The sequence below is a fragment of the Copadichromis virginalis genome, linkage group LG23, assembly GCF_057382275.1.
Source record: "Copadichromis virginalis isolate Kocher_CV1m ecotype Utaka linkage group LG23, C_Virginalis_male_GT1.1, whole genome shotgun sequence".
NCBI classification, from domain to species: Eukaryota; Metazoa; Chordata; class Actinopteri; order Cichliformes; family Cichlidae; genus Copadichromis; species Copadichromis virginalis.
In genome coordinates, this window is record NC_140639.1 from 9,934,264 (window position 1) to 9,951,879 (window position 17,616).

The 17,616-nt window shown below is 38.1% G+C and overlaps 2 protein-coding genes across 3 annotated transcripts in view; one reads left to right on the forward strand and one right to left on the reverse strand.

The window, feature by feature from the left end:
• Positions 1–7,670: 7,670 nt before the first annotated feature.
• On the reverse strand, positions 7,671–13,062 carry LOC146680293 (synapse-associated protein 1-like). Its single transcript, XM_085449094.1, has 10 exons — positions 12,997–13,062; positions 12,684–12,852; positions 12,180–12,298; positions 12,019–12,085; positions 11,707–11,780; positions 11,484–11,623; positions 11,228–11,379; positions 9,752–9,798; positions 8,766–8,910; positions 7,671–8,676 (listed from the first exon to the last, which is right to left on the reverse strand). The coding sequence occupies exons 1-10, from the start codon at positions 13,060–13,062 to the stop codon at positions 8,549–8,551; spliced, it is 1,107 nt and encodes a 368-aa protein (XP_085305220.1). The 3' UTR covers positions 7,671–8,548.
• A 2,066-nt stretch (positions 13,063–15,128) lies between these two features.
• shroom2a (shroom family member 2a) overlaps positions 15,129–17,616 on the forward strand; it is a 45,172-nt gene continuing 42,684 nt past the window's right edge. Inside the window, exon 1 of one of the 2 annotated variants that reach the window (XM_085447475.1) lies at positions 15,129–15,461. The gene's annotated coding sequence lies outside the window, so the exon portion shown is untranslated. The remainder of the gene's footprint in view (positions 15,462–17,616) is intronic. The other variant, XM_085447473.1, reaches the window with a different exon arrangement.

Here is a 17,616-nt window from a genome sequence, read left to right on the forward strand (position 1 = left end):
TCTTTGTATTTTTAGAGTCAGAAAGGAGAATTAGCCAGGTTGTGCTCGTTGGCTGATGTCAAACACTAGTCATCTATAGTTGACGTTAAGGCTGCTGCTTCTGTTTTGTATACCTGCTGTGATTGTCTGTCGTGATGTCAGCCAATTTTTTTCCCCCTCATTTTAAAATTTTTTACAAATGAATAAAAACTCAAATTGACAGATGACAATATGACATCACATCAAGCACAGAAGCAAATGAACAGAAATAGTGGAGTGGAGGCAAAAAGGTGGATTTTATGTATTTCTTTAAATTTGCATGGCGTTTGGTCAGTGAGGATCAGTAGGTTGGACATATAACAGATGGGGATTGTGGGATCCTGAGGCTGGGGAGCCTGGACAGCTGCCCCATGACCCAGAACTGGAGCACAAAGCCAGAATGGGTAGAAATAATCATCTATTTCAGTGGGACAGAGTGATGTTACTTAAACCCATTATGTTCATTTTATGAGTGGTGATGCTGTGAAAACACGTGTTTGTGAGATATTGGGGGGGTAAAGGATGCAGATTGTTCTTAAAACAAGAGATGATGATCAATTATGACGTTTTTTCATTTGGCGTTAGTGATGGTTCTAAGGTGTGTTTGTAACAAGTACATAAGCTAAAATAATTTAAGTTGGTTATGAGTAGTTGGGCTAATTCAGAAGATATCAGATTCGGCTCTAGGAGGTGAGTGAAGAACAATAAACATACAACCACAGATATTGTGATTACAGTTATTATTTATAGTGAAAATAAAGTGCAATTACCAAATACCAATATTTACAAAATCTGCAGACAGGAAAAGATAAAACATAATTCAAGCTTGTAAAATATCCGCTGCACAGCGGTGCAGCAACCTCGTCCAACCTCTGGCAAACAATGTCCATAAAGTTTATTTCATGATTGATATAAGTCCAACGCGTATGACAGTCTAGACAGGTTGAAATTGGAAGTATGATGATCAGCACTAAGATTCCAAGACTGAAATCTCGGAAGTGAGATTTAGGGGACTGAAAACCAAGAGGGGAGAGTGTAGGCCGCAGCAGCCTCCTACCAGACCGCAGGAAGTTGTAGCTGGGGTTCTGGCTCGTTGGGCCTAGCTCGCCATCCAAAGTAGTGGTGTCGCTGTGGTCTCTCCAATCAATCAATCAATCAATCAAAATTTATTTATATAGCACATTTTTAAGACCGAAGTACACCAAAGTGCTTTCCATTAAAATCGCAGTACAAATAAAATCACAATAAAATATAAATTACAAATATATAAAATATAAGATAATTACATAATCTAAATACAGAGCCAGATGTAAAATACCCTAATTTGCCTTAAATGCTAGATCAAACAAATACGTTTTTAAATGTGATTTAAAAGACTGAATGGAATCTGACGCGCGAATATGAAGAGGGAGAGTATTCCATAGCCTGGGTGCAGCAACGGCAAAGGCACGGTCTCCTCTGGTCTTCAGCCGAGACCTAGGTTGCACCAAGAGCAGTTGGCCCGATGATCTTAGTGCTCTCTGAGGGCTGTACAGACAGAGGAGATCAGCTAAGTAGTCAGGTGCCATATTGTTCAAAATTTTATAAGTAAACAATAGAATTTTAAAATCAATTCGATATCTGATAGGAAGCCAGTGTAAATTTTTCAGAACAGGGGTGATGGAGTCAAACTTTCTAGTGCCGGTCAAGAGACGTGCTGCGGCATTCTGGACCAGCTGCAGACGCTGCAGAAGGGAAGATTGTAGACCCAAGTAGAGAGAATTACAATAGTCCAGTCTTGACATAATGAAAGCATGAATGAGTTTCTCCATATCTTTGTGTGGTATGTAGGGTTTAGCCTTAGAGATTAGGCGTAGTTGATGGAAGCTAGTTTTTACCACAGTAGAGACCTGTTTGTCAAGTTTGAAGGAGCTATCCATGAAAACTCCAAGATTCCTGGCAGTATCAGTAAGGTGGTTAGCAACAGGCCCAAATGTGTCAGTCAATTGTCCCAGAGGCATATTTTGGTCAAAAACAATAATTTCTGTCTTCTTTCCATTTAAAGTAAGAAAGTTACGTGATAACCAGTCCTTGACATCACTCAGACAATCAAACAGAGGATGTGGTGAGGATAAAGCATCCCCAGTCAGGTGAAGGTAGATTTGAATATCATCAGCGTAACAGTGAAAAGAGACATTGTGTTTTTCAAAAATGGAGCTCAAGGGCAACATATACAGAGAAAACAACACAGGACCCAGTACCGAGCCCTGGGGCACACCACAGCGGAAACGGGCAGAAGAAGAGGAATATTTTCCCATCGAGACGGAGAACGACCTCTCAGAAAAATATGATTTAAACCAAGATAAAACATTTCCTTTGAGGCCTACTACATGTTCCAGTCTTGCCAAGAGGATATCATGATCAACCGTATCAAAGGCTGAGGTCAAATCCAATAGTACTAAGACCGCAGAGCGCCCAGAGTCAGCAATTAAGAGAAGGTCATTAAAGACTCTTAGTAGGGCAGTTTCGGTGCTGTGACGCGGTCTAAATCCAGACTGAAATTTATCACTTATACCGTTGCTCTCTAAATAGGTCTGTAGTTGCCGAAGCACTATTTTCTCTAAGACTTTTGACATAAAAGGAAGTTTAGAAATCGGCCTGTAATTAGCTAGAATGTTACGATCAAGGGAACTTTTCTTGATGACAGGTTGCACGACTGCATGTTTAAAGACAGTCGGAACATAGCCAGATGACAGTGAGAAGTTCATTAGAAATAAAATACAAGACCCGATTGTATTCAATGTATCCTTAATGATACGAGAGGGAATAATGTCGTGCAAAGAATTTGAGCTTCTCAGATTAGCCACCACTAGCCTGCACATTCACTACGTGCGATGTCACATACGAGCCCCACGCATCTACCCGCGGCGGTATCAAAATACTGTTGCTTCCATCCGCTAACGCCTCTCCCCCGCGTCGTTTCGAGGCGACAACCCGGAAGGCATATAATAGTGCCTCGCGAATAGGATTGGTCACAACAGGCACGTGCAGCCTCGCGGCGTGGCGTGCGTCATGACGCGTCACGATGCCTTCACGGACACGCTCCGGTTGGAATTTAAGATTCCGATTTAGTTATAGATGCAGTTCTTTTCATTTTTATGTGGGTTACATCCTCCCCGCCTTAACCATGCACGTCCCGTCGCATGTTAACCGCTAGACAACGTGAACAGACGAAGGACGGCTAGCATCATGGCCCAATGCATTGGAAAGACTATGCAACAAAGATAAGACAGGTGGTAGAGGGGGCAGTGTAATGTCTTTGTTGGGACACTTTCGACCCCTTAGTATCAACTGAAAAACACCACAGCCTACTGGAGTATGTAGCTGACCATGTACATCCCTTCATGACCACAATATCCATCTCCTGATGGCTATTTTCAGCAGGATGACCCATCATGACACAAAACTCAGATCATTTCAAACTGTTTTCTTGGATATGACAATAAGTTCACCGTACTCAAATGGCCTCCACAGTCACCAGATCTCAGTACACTAAATCTTGGGATGTGGTGAAACAGGAGGTTCAAATCATAGATCTGCAGCAACTGTGTGATGCTGTCATGTCAGTATGGACCAAAATCTTAGGAATGTTTTCAGCACTTTGCAAAATCTATGGCATGAATAACTGAGGTAGTTCTGAAGTGAAAAAGGGGACCAACCCAGAGGACACGCCACCTGCTGGCCATTATAAAGAATGCAGGTTTAAGACCTATAAGTTACGAACGTCTTTAATGTCCAGTCCTATGTATCCTCACGGGGAGATCTGAGGACCAACAGAAATTACAATTTTATTTTGACTATATTACTCCCAACTTTCAACCATAACAGGCTATTTTTCTCTAAAATCTAAAAAAGGCCAAGAGGATGTGCAGAAGTCTATTATCCTCCCAGATTACTTGAGTTAGAAAAGCTGAAAGGTTAAAGGTTAGATTTTTGCCCAGTGGTGCCTAAAAACAGCCTAGCCCAGCTTAAATTCACTTTTAAAATCTTCATGTAGATTAATGTGGCTTTGATTAGATTTATAGTATCGAATGTAACAAGGAAATCAATCCGAATCTATTTTACAAGCAATCATTTCCTTAGAATATTTCTGTAGTGCTTCCACTGCTGATAACAGCAGATGAAACATGGTGTGTTTGTGTGCGCGTCCAGCTGAGCGCTTCACTGGAGCTGTGGTTCTTCTTTCTCGTCACAGGAAGCAGAGACCCCGCGCAGCGTGCTGGAGGAAATCGGACTGACATAAACACCATCTTCATCGCCATCCACACTCCCCCATCAGCCAGCTACTCTGCTATATGTAGCTGATAACAGTTCACCTTTCAACACACACACACCAATATAATTTCCCTGTGCATCTGTGTAACACGACTCTGCCTTGTTTTCTACTGTTTTTAAAGACAAATGATGTAGCACTCTGTGTGTATCTCCTGCTGAGTTATTGATTTGTTTCAGTGTGATGACATTAACTGTTTACCGAGACACAAATCCAGCTTAATTAAGCTTCATGCTGCTTTCAAATCCACACCAGGACGCTGTGCTGAGTGAATTCCTGCTTGATTTTTTATTTATTTTTGGACGCTGATGCGATCTCTTTATTCAGTGTGAGGTGTTAGCAGTGTTCTGAATTTAAAATATGTTAGTTAAACCCAAAGAAGTGGCTGTAATACAAAGGCAAGTATTACATTAACAAAGCCAAAAAGTTTTGTTTTCTCTCATATCTGCATTGTGATAATCCTGAACTCAGTATATCCTACAGCCAGTATATTTATACTTTAATAAATGAGACTTATTTGAATGGGCCAACCCACTTTGATCTCATGCGAGCCACACTAGTATGCCCACGGCTCCTTTGTGCTCGAATTAAACTAAAACCTTCACCACCAGGGGCAGCAGTTTCAGATGTGTGCCGCTGATTCGTTAACCTTAAATATTTCTTTGGCCTGTACTGGACCCCCGGCCGCATGTTTGACACCCCTGCTTTTTTGCATCTTAAACTGAAATTACTGTGAAATAATTTGAAAACAGAAAATATGTGAAATTAAGAATTTTCTCTCAGTTTACCAGCAACCCTCGCTCCTATATTTGGTTTCTAAATGATGTTCCAATTAATGCTGAATGCCTTAATCGCTCACTGATGTTACTATTGCATAACGGATATATTTGCATGCCACTGGAACTGAATTATTTATTTATTGTTTTTATTGATGTTTACAGTTTTTTCTTGATGTTTACTACTGTGATGATTATTTTGTTTTATTTTTATAAAAACATGTCACTGAATCTGTAGGTAACATTTTATAATAACCATCATATGCACACCGTAATTGGTACCTGATTGAACATTGATAGTGATTTAATGTTAACAAACAGTGAAATGATAATTAAGGATGTGGTTAATGGTTGGATGTTATACATTTTAAACCACACAGTCAGAGCCCACAGCTTAATTAACTATCAATGTAGCGTTTAGTAGCAATGGCTAATATAAAGTGTTACCAAACATTCAACAACAGCCACAGTACAGATGAGGTGACATCGAGTTCCCAGAAGGTTTACGAGCCAGGATATGAACTCATTCAGCTCTTTGTTTCTTTACTGGCTAGTCACAGATTTTATCGTGATGTGATTTACAATGAATAGAAGCTATTACAGATGGTTTATAAAGTGAAGCACCTTCAGCATGAGAGCAGATTGTGTGTTATATTACCAGACATGTGTTTACATTATTATTGTCTGAAATGGACAAAAGAGGAAGGTTGTGTTTGTTAGTGTAGGTATTTCCTGTTCTTTAGTTCTCTGTTGTTGTCCACAAATATCTTTAAACCATGAGATTTACTTTCTTAATCAGTTAATCACAAACTTTATGTTATTGTGGCAACAGGGTGCACAGAGGATTAATGGGAGGTTGTGTGGAACAGCTGAAGGGACCAAAATAAAATTGAGATAAAGAGGCTCAGATTTTGGGTTTGTTAGGGAGATCTGTCCCATTCACATTAAAAGTATTCTTCTCATTTCCAGATAGAACATGATGATTAACACAGCTTTAAGTTCACACTCAGGATAACTGGCTTTGGTGTTATTTGATGGATGTAACCAGGACATTAGCTTAAAATCACTGACTCTGTCTCCAATCTGTAGTAAATAGTAGTTACTACAGTGCATGGTCTCATGTTCCCAATCCCATAAATATCGTTTTTTCATAATGTCACTGAATATAAACATACTGTATAATTATTAGTATAATTCTGACTGCCTGATTACATCTCTGCAGTTTTCATGAACTCATTCAGAAACATTTATAGCTGAAGTCGTCACTGCGTCCAGCAGAGGTTGAAACAGAGTAGTTATTTGGCTTCATGGTGGTGTTTACCTGTTTCGTGTTCTGAAGGTCTTTCTTTGAGTGCAGGTAAGCATGTACTGTAGATTACTGATGTTGTATTGCATATACTTCTTTTAAAAGATGTAATATTTGTCAGCACCAGTCCAGTGCTCGTGAAGAGCATTGTACTTAGAAAACTTGAACGTTAGAGCTCGTAAAGACACCTCCATCACTCCTGTGTTAGATTTGTGTGAAGTGCATCCAACAGGGGGTCTAGCGACATTGTGCTCCACCCATCTACACCCTGAGCTGAGGTCTCATCAGGACTACTCTGCTAAAACCGTTTCACTGTCTTTTGAGTATAAACGACTCTTCGGCCTGTGACAGCCACACACTGTACAGCATGTAAACTACCTATTTACTGTGACACTGCTTAAGTGACCATGCATTAAATAGCAATAGTGTCGTAAATGTACTGAAAATAATTTACAGCCGCTTGGATGAAAAAGCAAATGTTTCACACATTTAAAGTGGACCTGTTCTGCTGATTTCCCTTCTCTTTGACTCTGTTAGTGTCGCTTTGAATGATTCGCAGTTAAAAAATAATCTGGGCCTAAATGCAGCCACTCAGTTCATCTCCTGAAGCTAGTCAAGCTGCTCCTGATTGGCTGCCCCTTGTAAACTTGTTTTACAGCAGGTGGGCGTGTCTATTAGGGATATCCAAAAAATAAGAAAAACTGCCTGAAACTAAATTTTTGGCTCAAAGAAATGACTTTTACATACATCCACCATCTTTACAGTATAAGACAGATAATAAGGAAAAACATAATAGGTCCACTTTTTGACACACTGGGCACAGGACTGTACAAATATCATAAAGTGGTGTCTATTTTCTGCTCTGTGCAAGTTTGTTTTAATCCAAACGTCACAGCTCGTTTACACTTTGAACTACTCTTAAGCCTCTGGCTGTTTTCTATAACTTCACATGAGCATTTTTCATGTACAACTGATAGTGTGTGGTTTACAGTATATCGGCAGTGTGACTTATGGAGAACAGACGCTATTCCATACTGTGTATAAAGTGAATTATACAGCAGCTTCAGCGTGAGTGCCGAGCAGCCTGTGCGTGATGTGTTTACAGCTATCATTGTCTGAAATGGACAAAAAAAAGAAAGAGGAAGTTAATGTTTTGTTGTCAGGTTCAGCAATAAAGAGAGAGTATCACAAACAGCCGGGCTCCTCTCATTCATTCAAGTCTCACTCACACCACACGGCTTTTCAATGATGTCTGGAACTGCAGAAAAACATCTTTAATGTACAAAAATAAGGGGGGAAAAGTCCCAAAAAACATAAACAAGAGGAAGACTGCTTCGGACCGGCATGGTTTCACATTAAACAATGCATTCAAAAAACCTGCATGTTCACTCATCTGTTTAATAAATTTGGTGAAATACATGGAGTCCAAAGCCTGTAGGTATTTTATTAACAGCATTTAAAAAGCATGACAAACCAACAAATCATTTGTATGTATGAAAAAGGGTGGCTCAGTCGAGGATAAACTTTGAGAGTTATACTTCACTGGTTTCATGAAATTCTCCAGATCAAAACTAAAATCTCTGGTTTAATGAATTACAGAGAATCTTCACTGTTCATAGTCCGGTTTAATATATAATTTCTGCCAGAAATGTAGCTTCCACACAAGCCTGCTGTGCAAACGAAGCAGCGCTTGTATTCTTCCTTCAGTGTGTTGCTTGTTTTTTTGCCATAGCCTCACATAATATGTATGATGAAAGACTGCATATAAATAATGGGCACAGCCACTGTGATGTCACATGTGACCCAAACTGGTTATCTTTAGTGTCTCAGCTTTTTAAAACCGAGGTACAATGGATCTGACTGTGAAACCCAAGAATGCTGTAAGCTCATTTGTTAATGACTTATCAATCACAACTTAGCCCCGCCCTGAAGCACAAATATATACTGTAAACTTCTATTAATGTGAGACACATTGTCTTTGTAACATCCATTTTCTCTTCACATTTTGAATTAAACACGCATGAATGCAAACTTCCCAGCTCTTCATCTGGGGAGCGCATGGATCCACGGAGAGCTGTTGGAAGACCGAAGATGTAAGAAATCACCAAAGCGCCTCTGAAGGTGTCGCTCATTACTCTAACTCTCCTCCTTCAGCATCTCTTCGATCTCCTTGTCCCAGTTATCATCGTGGGTTTCGCTGTCAGCCAACACGTCGTACTCCCGAAGTTCTTCCTGCAGCTCTCTCTCCCAGTCTGGCATCTCCTCTGAAAACAAACAAACAAACAAAAAAAACACACTGAGCTCACACACACACACACACAGTACAATGTCCCAGTTTAACCACAGCACTCACCCTGCTCTGGATTTAGGTTTTCCCTCTTGTCCAGAACCAGCTCTCGCATCTCTTTGCACAGGTCGTCCTTGTTGATCTCACAGGAGTCAAAAGTATCACTTACAAATTCAGACAGCTGCAGACTGGTGGAGAGTTCTTCTTCATCCTTTCATAACGCAAACAGAAGCTCAGATTCAGCTTTAAAATCTGCTTTATAATGACCTTTCTGCAGCAATAATAAATGATAAAACTATTACCTTTAATTAGTTAACTTTTTACCACCAAACAATGAAATGACAGCGTTTGCAAAACCTCATAAATGATTAAGGGTCGCAGAGTAGTGTGTGTATAAATATTATCTAGATCAGATGGCGGTGGTGTAAATCACATGACTGAACCTGGAGGTCATTCTTTGTGTCCTGATTCCCTCTCTGTACAGTTGCTTTTTCCCCACCAGCTGACTGGTTAAATTCAGGAACCAAAACCAACAAAAAGATGAAAAGTTTGTGTTTTCGGTTCAAATAAAGTTATGAGAGTGAGCAGTAGCAGTTAAATATTTATCACAAAACCACAAAAACAGCCGATAATCATTAAAAAATAAATACCCCTTATAAAACACGTGCCAATCAGAATTAACCTGAAGAATCTCTTGTCAAAATAATACAAAATTCAATATTAATGACCAGCAAATATTAACAGTAAAATAATCCTTTACTGTATCCTTTATAAGACTATTAAGGTGTCATTTATAACACGTAGGTATCATAGCATGCTGCTGAGGTTTGTTTTGTTTTGTTTTGTTTCATTGACCACTGATAAGAAAAACTCACTCCGTGTCACTAAAATCACAAACATGAAGAAAAGTAAAACATTTTAAATTTGTTTTTTTTAAATCCTCTGATAACTGAGATATGTAAGAAAAGCTTTCGAAAACCAGAAACCACATATTCTGCCAGCCTTTGTTTAGGATTGTTTAGATCTCAGAGGTTAAAAACAGGTAATCTTACCTCACTTGATTTTGGTTGGAGGCTGCTGGCTTTTGATTTAACGGCATCTACAAAAATAAATAAATAAATAAATAAATGAAATGTCATCATTGTGAAAAGGTATTTAAGGGAAAAATGTTCTAATACTAATAACATTTTTTTTTAAATCCCACTGCTATCAGGACAACAAGAAAAGATAAATTAGTTTTCACACTATATGTTCATACAAAAGCATGCATCAGTCTGCAGGAGGGTGGAGCTAGATCCTACTGATCAAAATGCTGCTTCTGGAATCACATCATTACCTGGAGCCGAAGAGCATGCCTTTTCAAACCTAATGGTGCTTTTAACGTTGCCTTTAAGCACAGACTGTATATAAAAGATGAGCTGCCGGGTCTGAAAATTCAAACCAACCCCAAAATGTCTTAAACCTGAATGCTCTCCAATGACCAGCAGAGGGCGACGCCTGTGGTTGCAAGTCAGAATGTATAAAAGTCTAGGGCCGAAAAGACCCTCTGCTTCTTTATTCGAAAATCCAATTAGTTTGTGGTCTCACTCTAAAGCATTTGATTTCTTCGTGAACACAACTGAGCTGTCTCGGATTTACAAGTTGACTATGTATGAGAGTATTGTCTATGACGTCCTCTTCATTGTGACATCTACCTTTTAAAAAGCAATGACGAAAACACTCAGCCTTTAAAAACAGGACTTCTTAAAACATTTCCCCATCTTATGGACGCAGTCTAAGCCACGAGCGTCAACCATATCGTTGATGGAACAGAAACGGAACGTTAAATCGTCTAATCCTGCTCATGAAAGCTTTACAAACTATGAACACTGAAAATAAATAAATAAGTACAATTATTCAAAACACTGCAACTCTTGGTGTTTTAAGAACATTACTGCACAAAAAGCATGTTAAGATCTAAATGTTACGATCTAGTAGCACACGGATGTTTTAGTTAAGTTACAAAATAATTCACATGTGAATATTTTGTGGCTTTATAGATGTGCAGTTGATGTAATGAGATATACTGATGGGATCGCACTTTTTTTCCTTCTGACGTCTCCGTCTGTTTGCCATTTTTAATGGATTGTTCACTGAATACATTTTTACTTGTACTTTTTCAAAAGGAAATTTTTTTACTGACTTTTTATGTTGCTGTGCAGCGTTTTTGCTCATTCAATCCACTTAAGATCAACCTGGACTGTATGTGGCCCATTAAATAAAAACGTGTTTCACTCTATGCTCAGAAAGGTCCAGAAGTTAACTCACTTTTTTCTTTATTGCACAATAAACTTGCACTCTCTGTTCTAACTAGAAATGCTATCAGTCAAAATCAAAACAAATCTTCCTTGAATACTAAGATAAAGAATTACACAAATACTTACAGTCATATTTGTACATTCTTACATTTGATCAACTTTCATATCATAGCTTTAAAAATCAACATCAGTATTTAATGCAGAGGTTTTACAGGAGAGAGCAGACTGTACCATTTTGATGAGGATCTTTGCAAGGGTAGGAGGTTTTCTTCACATCAATCCACTCAGCCGCCTGTTGGGCTGCGAGAGCTGTGAGCTGAGCCGACTGTTTTATCAAAGACACGCGGTAGAAGTAATTCTTCCAAAAGACTTCCTCTTTCACCCTGAGGAGAACAGCATGGAGGAAAACGCAGTCACCCCTGAGGGATGCAGGGAGGCTCACATTGAAAACACAGCAGTTAACGTAGTTAACTTATGACACACTCACTGTTTGGGGACCAGATGGAAGCGCATCTTCCTCAGGAGCTCGTCTTCCTCTAGCATAACCATGGCGACTGGATACATTTGGTCAAAGTCAAAGTAAAACTGCACCCCAGCAGGGGGGTCACGCAAAAAATTTCTTTTATCCTGAAACAATGCAGTAAAGTTACAGTGAGGCATAATTTAAGTAACTTTCTATAATAAATGAAATGCTTTTTAAAGATATTTACAGCTGAGAGAGCTAATATTTGTTCCTGTATGGCATCCTCTTCATTATAACCCACCCACAGAGGCACAGCAGCACCTACAAGCGGCGAAAAGCAGCAGAGATGTTCTGAGGTGTTCTGAAAATATTTTTCAGCTACAATTAAATGTAAGCTTTAATTAATGATTAAAAACCGATATACAGTTTGGTCCACATGTTTGTGGACAAAAACGCATTTTCTGTGCATCAGCACTGTTGATTTTAAATCAAACATCTACATCAATTAAAAGAGCTTTTGTTACATTTCATGTCATAAGTACACAACAGAAGTACTCACCATACTCTTTAGCTCTTTTCTCCTGAACAAACCTTTCTTGTTCCTTCTGGAAATCACCCAAAATGGTCTAAGGGAAGAAGAACAAACCTTCAAACATTCCAAACTTACCCTAAATAGTAAAAACTTGATATCAGCCTCAGACAATAGATGAAACTTTTCACCTTATCAATAATTCCACTGATCTTCCCCTCCTCCACGCTCTTCTTTAAGGTTTGAGCTGTTTCTACTACGGACTCGGATAATTTTTTTGAGGCGCTGCTGGCAAAATTATAAATGTAACCTGTAAAGAAGCCAGAAAAACCCACATTACTGTGTTGCATAGTTGCAATTAATCAACAAATGGAGAAAATAATCAGCAGAATAATACATTATCAAAAATAATCATAAGTGAAAGTTGCATTTACAAAAGAATACAAAATGAGCATCATCTAAACAAACTACAAGAGGTGCAATTTTAAAACATAAGTAATTTCAGTTAACTATAATGAAAGTCAAATCTGATAGTGGATGACTATAAGGTAGCTATCATCACAAATTGATTTGTTTGTATTGTAATCAATGATTTCTCCCCAAAGCTCAAATCGTGCTAAAAACCTATAAAAACTGACCACAAAACCAAAACATTAAGAAACACAACAACAATATGTGGACTGCAGCGGACTCACCACTGAAACCTTTTGCTTTTTGGAGAAGCTGAGCATCTGTCCCAGCATCTCTGCCCTGCTGGTCGCTCGGTTTGTTTATTTCACTAAAGCGTTTTTCTTCGTTAGCATCAGCAGGCTCTTCTGTAACTTGGCCGCTTTCTTTCTCTGCTCCAAGCCAGCTTGACCAGTTCTTAAACATACTTTATGTATTTAGTCTAAATACTTTAAAATGAGTTATTTAACATGCTCTAACTATGCCTTTTAAACTCTAAAGTTTAGTTTTCCGATAGTTTAAAACTTATGTGATGGCTACTCGTCAAGTTTCACCTCTTACCCACTTCCGCGAATCGTTGTCCCATCTGGTTTGAGCTAACCTACCATCCGTAGTTGTGGTTGTCATGGAAAGGAACGCTCTGAGTGGATTCCGCCTTCGTTTCATTCACCGACGTTTCAGAAAATTATACGTTTCTATCGGACTTTTATTCCTCGTGATTGTATAAAGTCACCCACAGAGAGACAAAAAACAACAGCTTTGCAACATGATAGCTGTAGCGGTAGTACACCGAAAAATGAGACGATCGGAGTTTTATATTCTCTTTAAGTCTTTTATTCATTACCAAACGGCTAGGTGGCGAGGTAGCAAAATTAGCATTATAGTTGCAGCAGCTGTTGCTGTATTGTAAAAACTGATAACGAAATTTTTAGTGCACATAATAACCATACAGCAGCTCATAATATTCAGAGTTCATTCATGTGTGCTTTATTTATTTACTTTTTTATTTACTTAATGGCTCTGAACCAAAATATAATAAGAATGCATGATATTCACAAGGATAGCTACACTAGCAACTCTGCATTTTTGTTATAAGAAGCATGACAGTAAAATTAAGCGTATGAGAAAATAGCCCAATTACGTGGCTAATATTTGTTTTTTTTCCGCCTGTGTACATATTTAAACAATAATTTGAATGTGTTTAAAGGTACAGTAATGAATTTTTGAGGATATGAAATAGAAAAAAATATTGTACTCATAAATATACATTGATTAGTGTTTTTCTTTTTGTTTGTTTGTTTTTTAATTGCGTCTTCCACACTTTTAAGAGGCACACGTTTTAAAAGTTTTATTAGTTTTACAAATAATTAAGATTATTTCATCAAAGATTGTAAAGGAAAAATGTACACTGGGATTAACTAATAAACAAAGCTAACATAGCTAACACATTTGAATATTAATTGCATTTGAAGAACTTAATAGAAAAGTTACAATTTTATTTGGAATAACGTGGTATTAGTTTAGTTATGCTAAAACAAAGACAGTATAAAAAAAACAGAGCAATGATTGTGAGACAGATTGAACATTGCCTACATTTTAAAACTGATCTCACAGCTACAACAAAATAAGAAAAAAAACCCACAAATAAATTAATTATTGTAAAAGTAGAACAACAACAGTTTATCACACCATCCACAACTGCATCCAGTTGCACACTGCTTCTCAGTCTGCAGCCCTCTTCCGCTCTGCTTCTTAGGCCTGAAACCCATTAATCAGTGCTATTAACGAGTTTGTAGATAATGAGATGCTGACCAGATCAGACATCAGCAGATATCAGCAGAGCGCACATGAAATCTGGGTATCAAAATCTTTGAGTAGCTCTCATGGATTGAACCACTGTCAGGGATGCAGCATTGATGTTCTGCATAAAAAATTTCAAATTCTGATTCATCTAACCACACAGCAGTTTCTAAGTTACCTTGGTCTATTCTAAACTAAATTAGACCCATAGAAAATGACAGTATTGCTGGATGATGTTCACATATGGAGCTTTCACCTTTGGTTTTGGATGGTACAGTGAACTCTGTTATAATACAGTTATTTCTGGAAGTGGTCTTTAGCCTTGTCGCTTGCACAGATGTACTGTAGATCATGAGATCTACAATACAAAGTCTTCACAGTTTATACTGAGGTACAGTATTTTGAAGTTAATCTGTAATTTGTAGATGCAATTTTTTGCAGACTGGTGAAACTGCCCATCTTTACTTCTGAGAACCTGTGCCTCTTTAAGCTGCTGTTTTTATATGCAATCATGGTACTGAACTGCTGACAGTCTGATTAGTTATGAAATGTTACTCCAGCTGTTTTATTTTAGTACTTCTTACTTTTCCAGAGTTGTTTTGCACCTGTCCCAACTTCTTTGAGATGTGCTGCTGCATTCAAATTCCTCATTAGCTAATAAAAGAATTCTCCCACAGATTTTAATTCTGTCTCTGTCCATGACTAAAACCAAAATAAGAGGTTATTTATTTGGATAAATAAAGTGGGAAAGTAGAAATATAGCTATAGTTACTACGTAACGTGTTTGTCAGTTTTTATTTAATATTATTACTAAAATTAGCCGTTTTAGATTACACTTGCTTGTTCTTCCCGCCTTTCCTTTTGGCTAACGGTAGGTGTCGCGCTTGCGCTGCAGCTTTGTTCTGCCACACTTGTTATCCCTGCAGTCCATGGATGGAGCTAGTTTAGCTTAGCTGATTTAACCTCTCCCGAGTGTGTCAGTGTGTCGTTCTCGGTTTGTAACATGAAGTAGGAGGATACGGCTGGAGCTGCTGCGTTTGAAACAGCGTAAGGTCGCCACTTCGTTTAAGAGTTAGCGTACGATTTATTTTTTAAAAAGTTGTTCCTTTTAAAATAAAACCAGTTAAAAAAGATGAAGTATGTGTAACGTAAACCTGGGATATTACTCCGTGCCAACCCGACGAAGCTTTCCTGTTCACCGGTTCATCCAAAACTTGGATTCTCAGGTAAGGTCCGCCGTTTCAGAGCGACTTTTGTAATATTTTTCCCAAAATAGCTGCGCACCTCATGGAGTAGGTGAGTTTCTTTGATTTTGCTGGTGTGGGACGAAGTTTGTGTTGCCTATGTGAGCGACCAGGTCGGTGTTACTCGGCTTATTTGGTGGTTGAGCTGGATGGTTTCCATTGTGCTGCTGGTGCGTTTAATTCTCTCGCACGTAAGAGCATTAAGTTTAAATCACCCTGTCTGCAGTTTGACAACAACAGGTGTTACAGGTTTCCTGCTTTAGTCTCGCAGAGCTCCGTACAGATGGACGTAGAAGATATTTTATCACTTAAAGAAGTTAATAAATGAAAGTCTGCATGTTCGTGGTAGGTTCCTTTCAAAATAAGAGCCCTAAATCCAATGTTTTGTCACTGTAACCAGAGTCCGCGTTATTTTTCAGGCGTTTTTATTTAGTTTTTAATATGTTTTATTTCTTATAGTTCCGCTCAGTTCAGCTTCCAAAGTGTTTTTACTTTCCCAGTTTACCTTTTATTTCTTAATTTGTTTACTGTCTCGTCACTTTTTTATATAATCTAATCTGCACTGTGGCTCATTTCATATAAAATCAACTTATGTTATTTTGTTCAGTAATTTTAGTATATTAAATAAAGTTTTGTCTTCATTTCCTGAATTTTTTCAGAATTGGAGTGCCTCGAAGTACATACGGGTGGGTTGAAATGTAGTTTTTTCAAGCATTTTTAAACCCTCATAAGTTCATATCAACTGGAGATATCTACATAAGTTTTTCATGGCTGAAAAACACGTTATGCTCTGTCACAAAGTACTGCGAAGTCAATCAAAAGCCAAAATCTTTGTTTGGGCCATTTTTTTTTCTATAATCAGCTCTGAGCATCATTATCATGGGATATAACAGAGTTTCAATAGCAGCTGTATCAATTTAATGTCTGTGAAACAGAGTAACAGAAACAGTCACTGGCACTCTGGAACCTTTGCCTGTTTCCTGATGATTCACTGGAGGAAAACTTCAAAAACTGCAAATTTTTGGGTAGACTTTTATATGACACATCTGCATATGGGATAGGTGGCTGGTGAAAACATGTTACATTATTTCAAAGGTTCCCTTTTTTTTTTCTTTTTTTTTTTAACATACATTTTGATACCAGGCCCATCTTTTAGTCAGGATGTGTTCTGTGCTAAAAGACTTTTTCAATATGGTCAACACTCAGGAATTTGGAGGACAGAAGGAATCCTGGTTAGAAGTTGAGCCGGTGTTGCAGCAGCCAAAACATTAAATATAACATGCCGCCAAATAGCTCAAATAAAGTACAAAACTTGACAAGACAAGGTAGCTCAGTAAGGTAAAAATAAACAAAATAAAGGAGTTTTATAACATTTTTAAAAAGTAAAACAAAGAAATGAGCTCTGTTTAAAAAAAAAAAAAAAAAAAAAAAAAAAAAATTAACAAATAATTGCCAAGTAAAAAGCTCAATAGAGGGACTTCAGTTAGTAAAAAATATCAACAAAATACAATACAGGTATTGTGGTATACGCCAGGAAAGATTTATACTGATGTATCAATAGCCATGGCATCATGTATGTTGTCTCATATGAAAACTGGAGATGAACTGGTGTTTATGAAGTGCTTTTCTAGTCCTACGGATCTTCAAAATGCCTCAAACTAAAAGATAGCATTTTATTCTATGACCTTTAGGCCCTTTATTCACCTCAAGAACTTATGTCTTTTGAAGGAAGATATGAATCCTATGAGGCGTATAGTGTTTGTAGTAAGTGTCTGTATGGCTGTGGTAGTTTTTGTGTGATCTTGGTGACAAACTGCAGTGGTTACATAGCTCTTAATTTACAGTGAAACATCTTATCAACCAGTCTAATTCAGAGTCTTTAAGTTTTTCCAGCCACTGGTATGTGACACATTATTAATAAAAAGTCAGTAGTTTATTTTTTAGCCAGTGGAAGAGATGCAGAAAGTGATGAGTTCATTGAGTTGATTTCAATGGGAGTTACAGCTTTGTGTCATCAGCATATCACTGGGACAAACTGTGCTAAAATGGTATGCGTTAGAAATAGACTGGACCAAACAATAAGCCTTATGGAAACAGTCCCCTGTGGTAAACTATTATTTTAGAGCGGTACCCATTA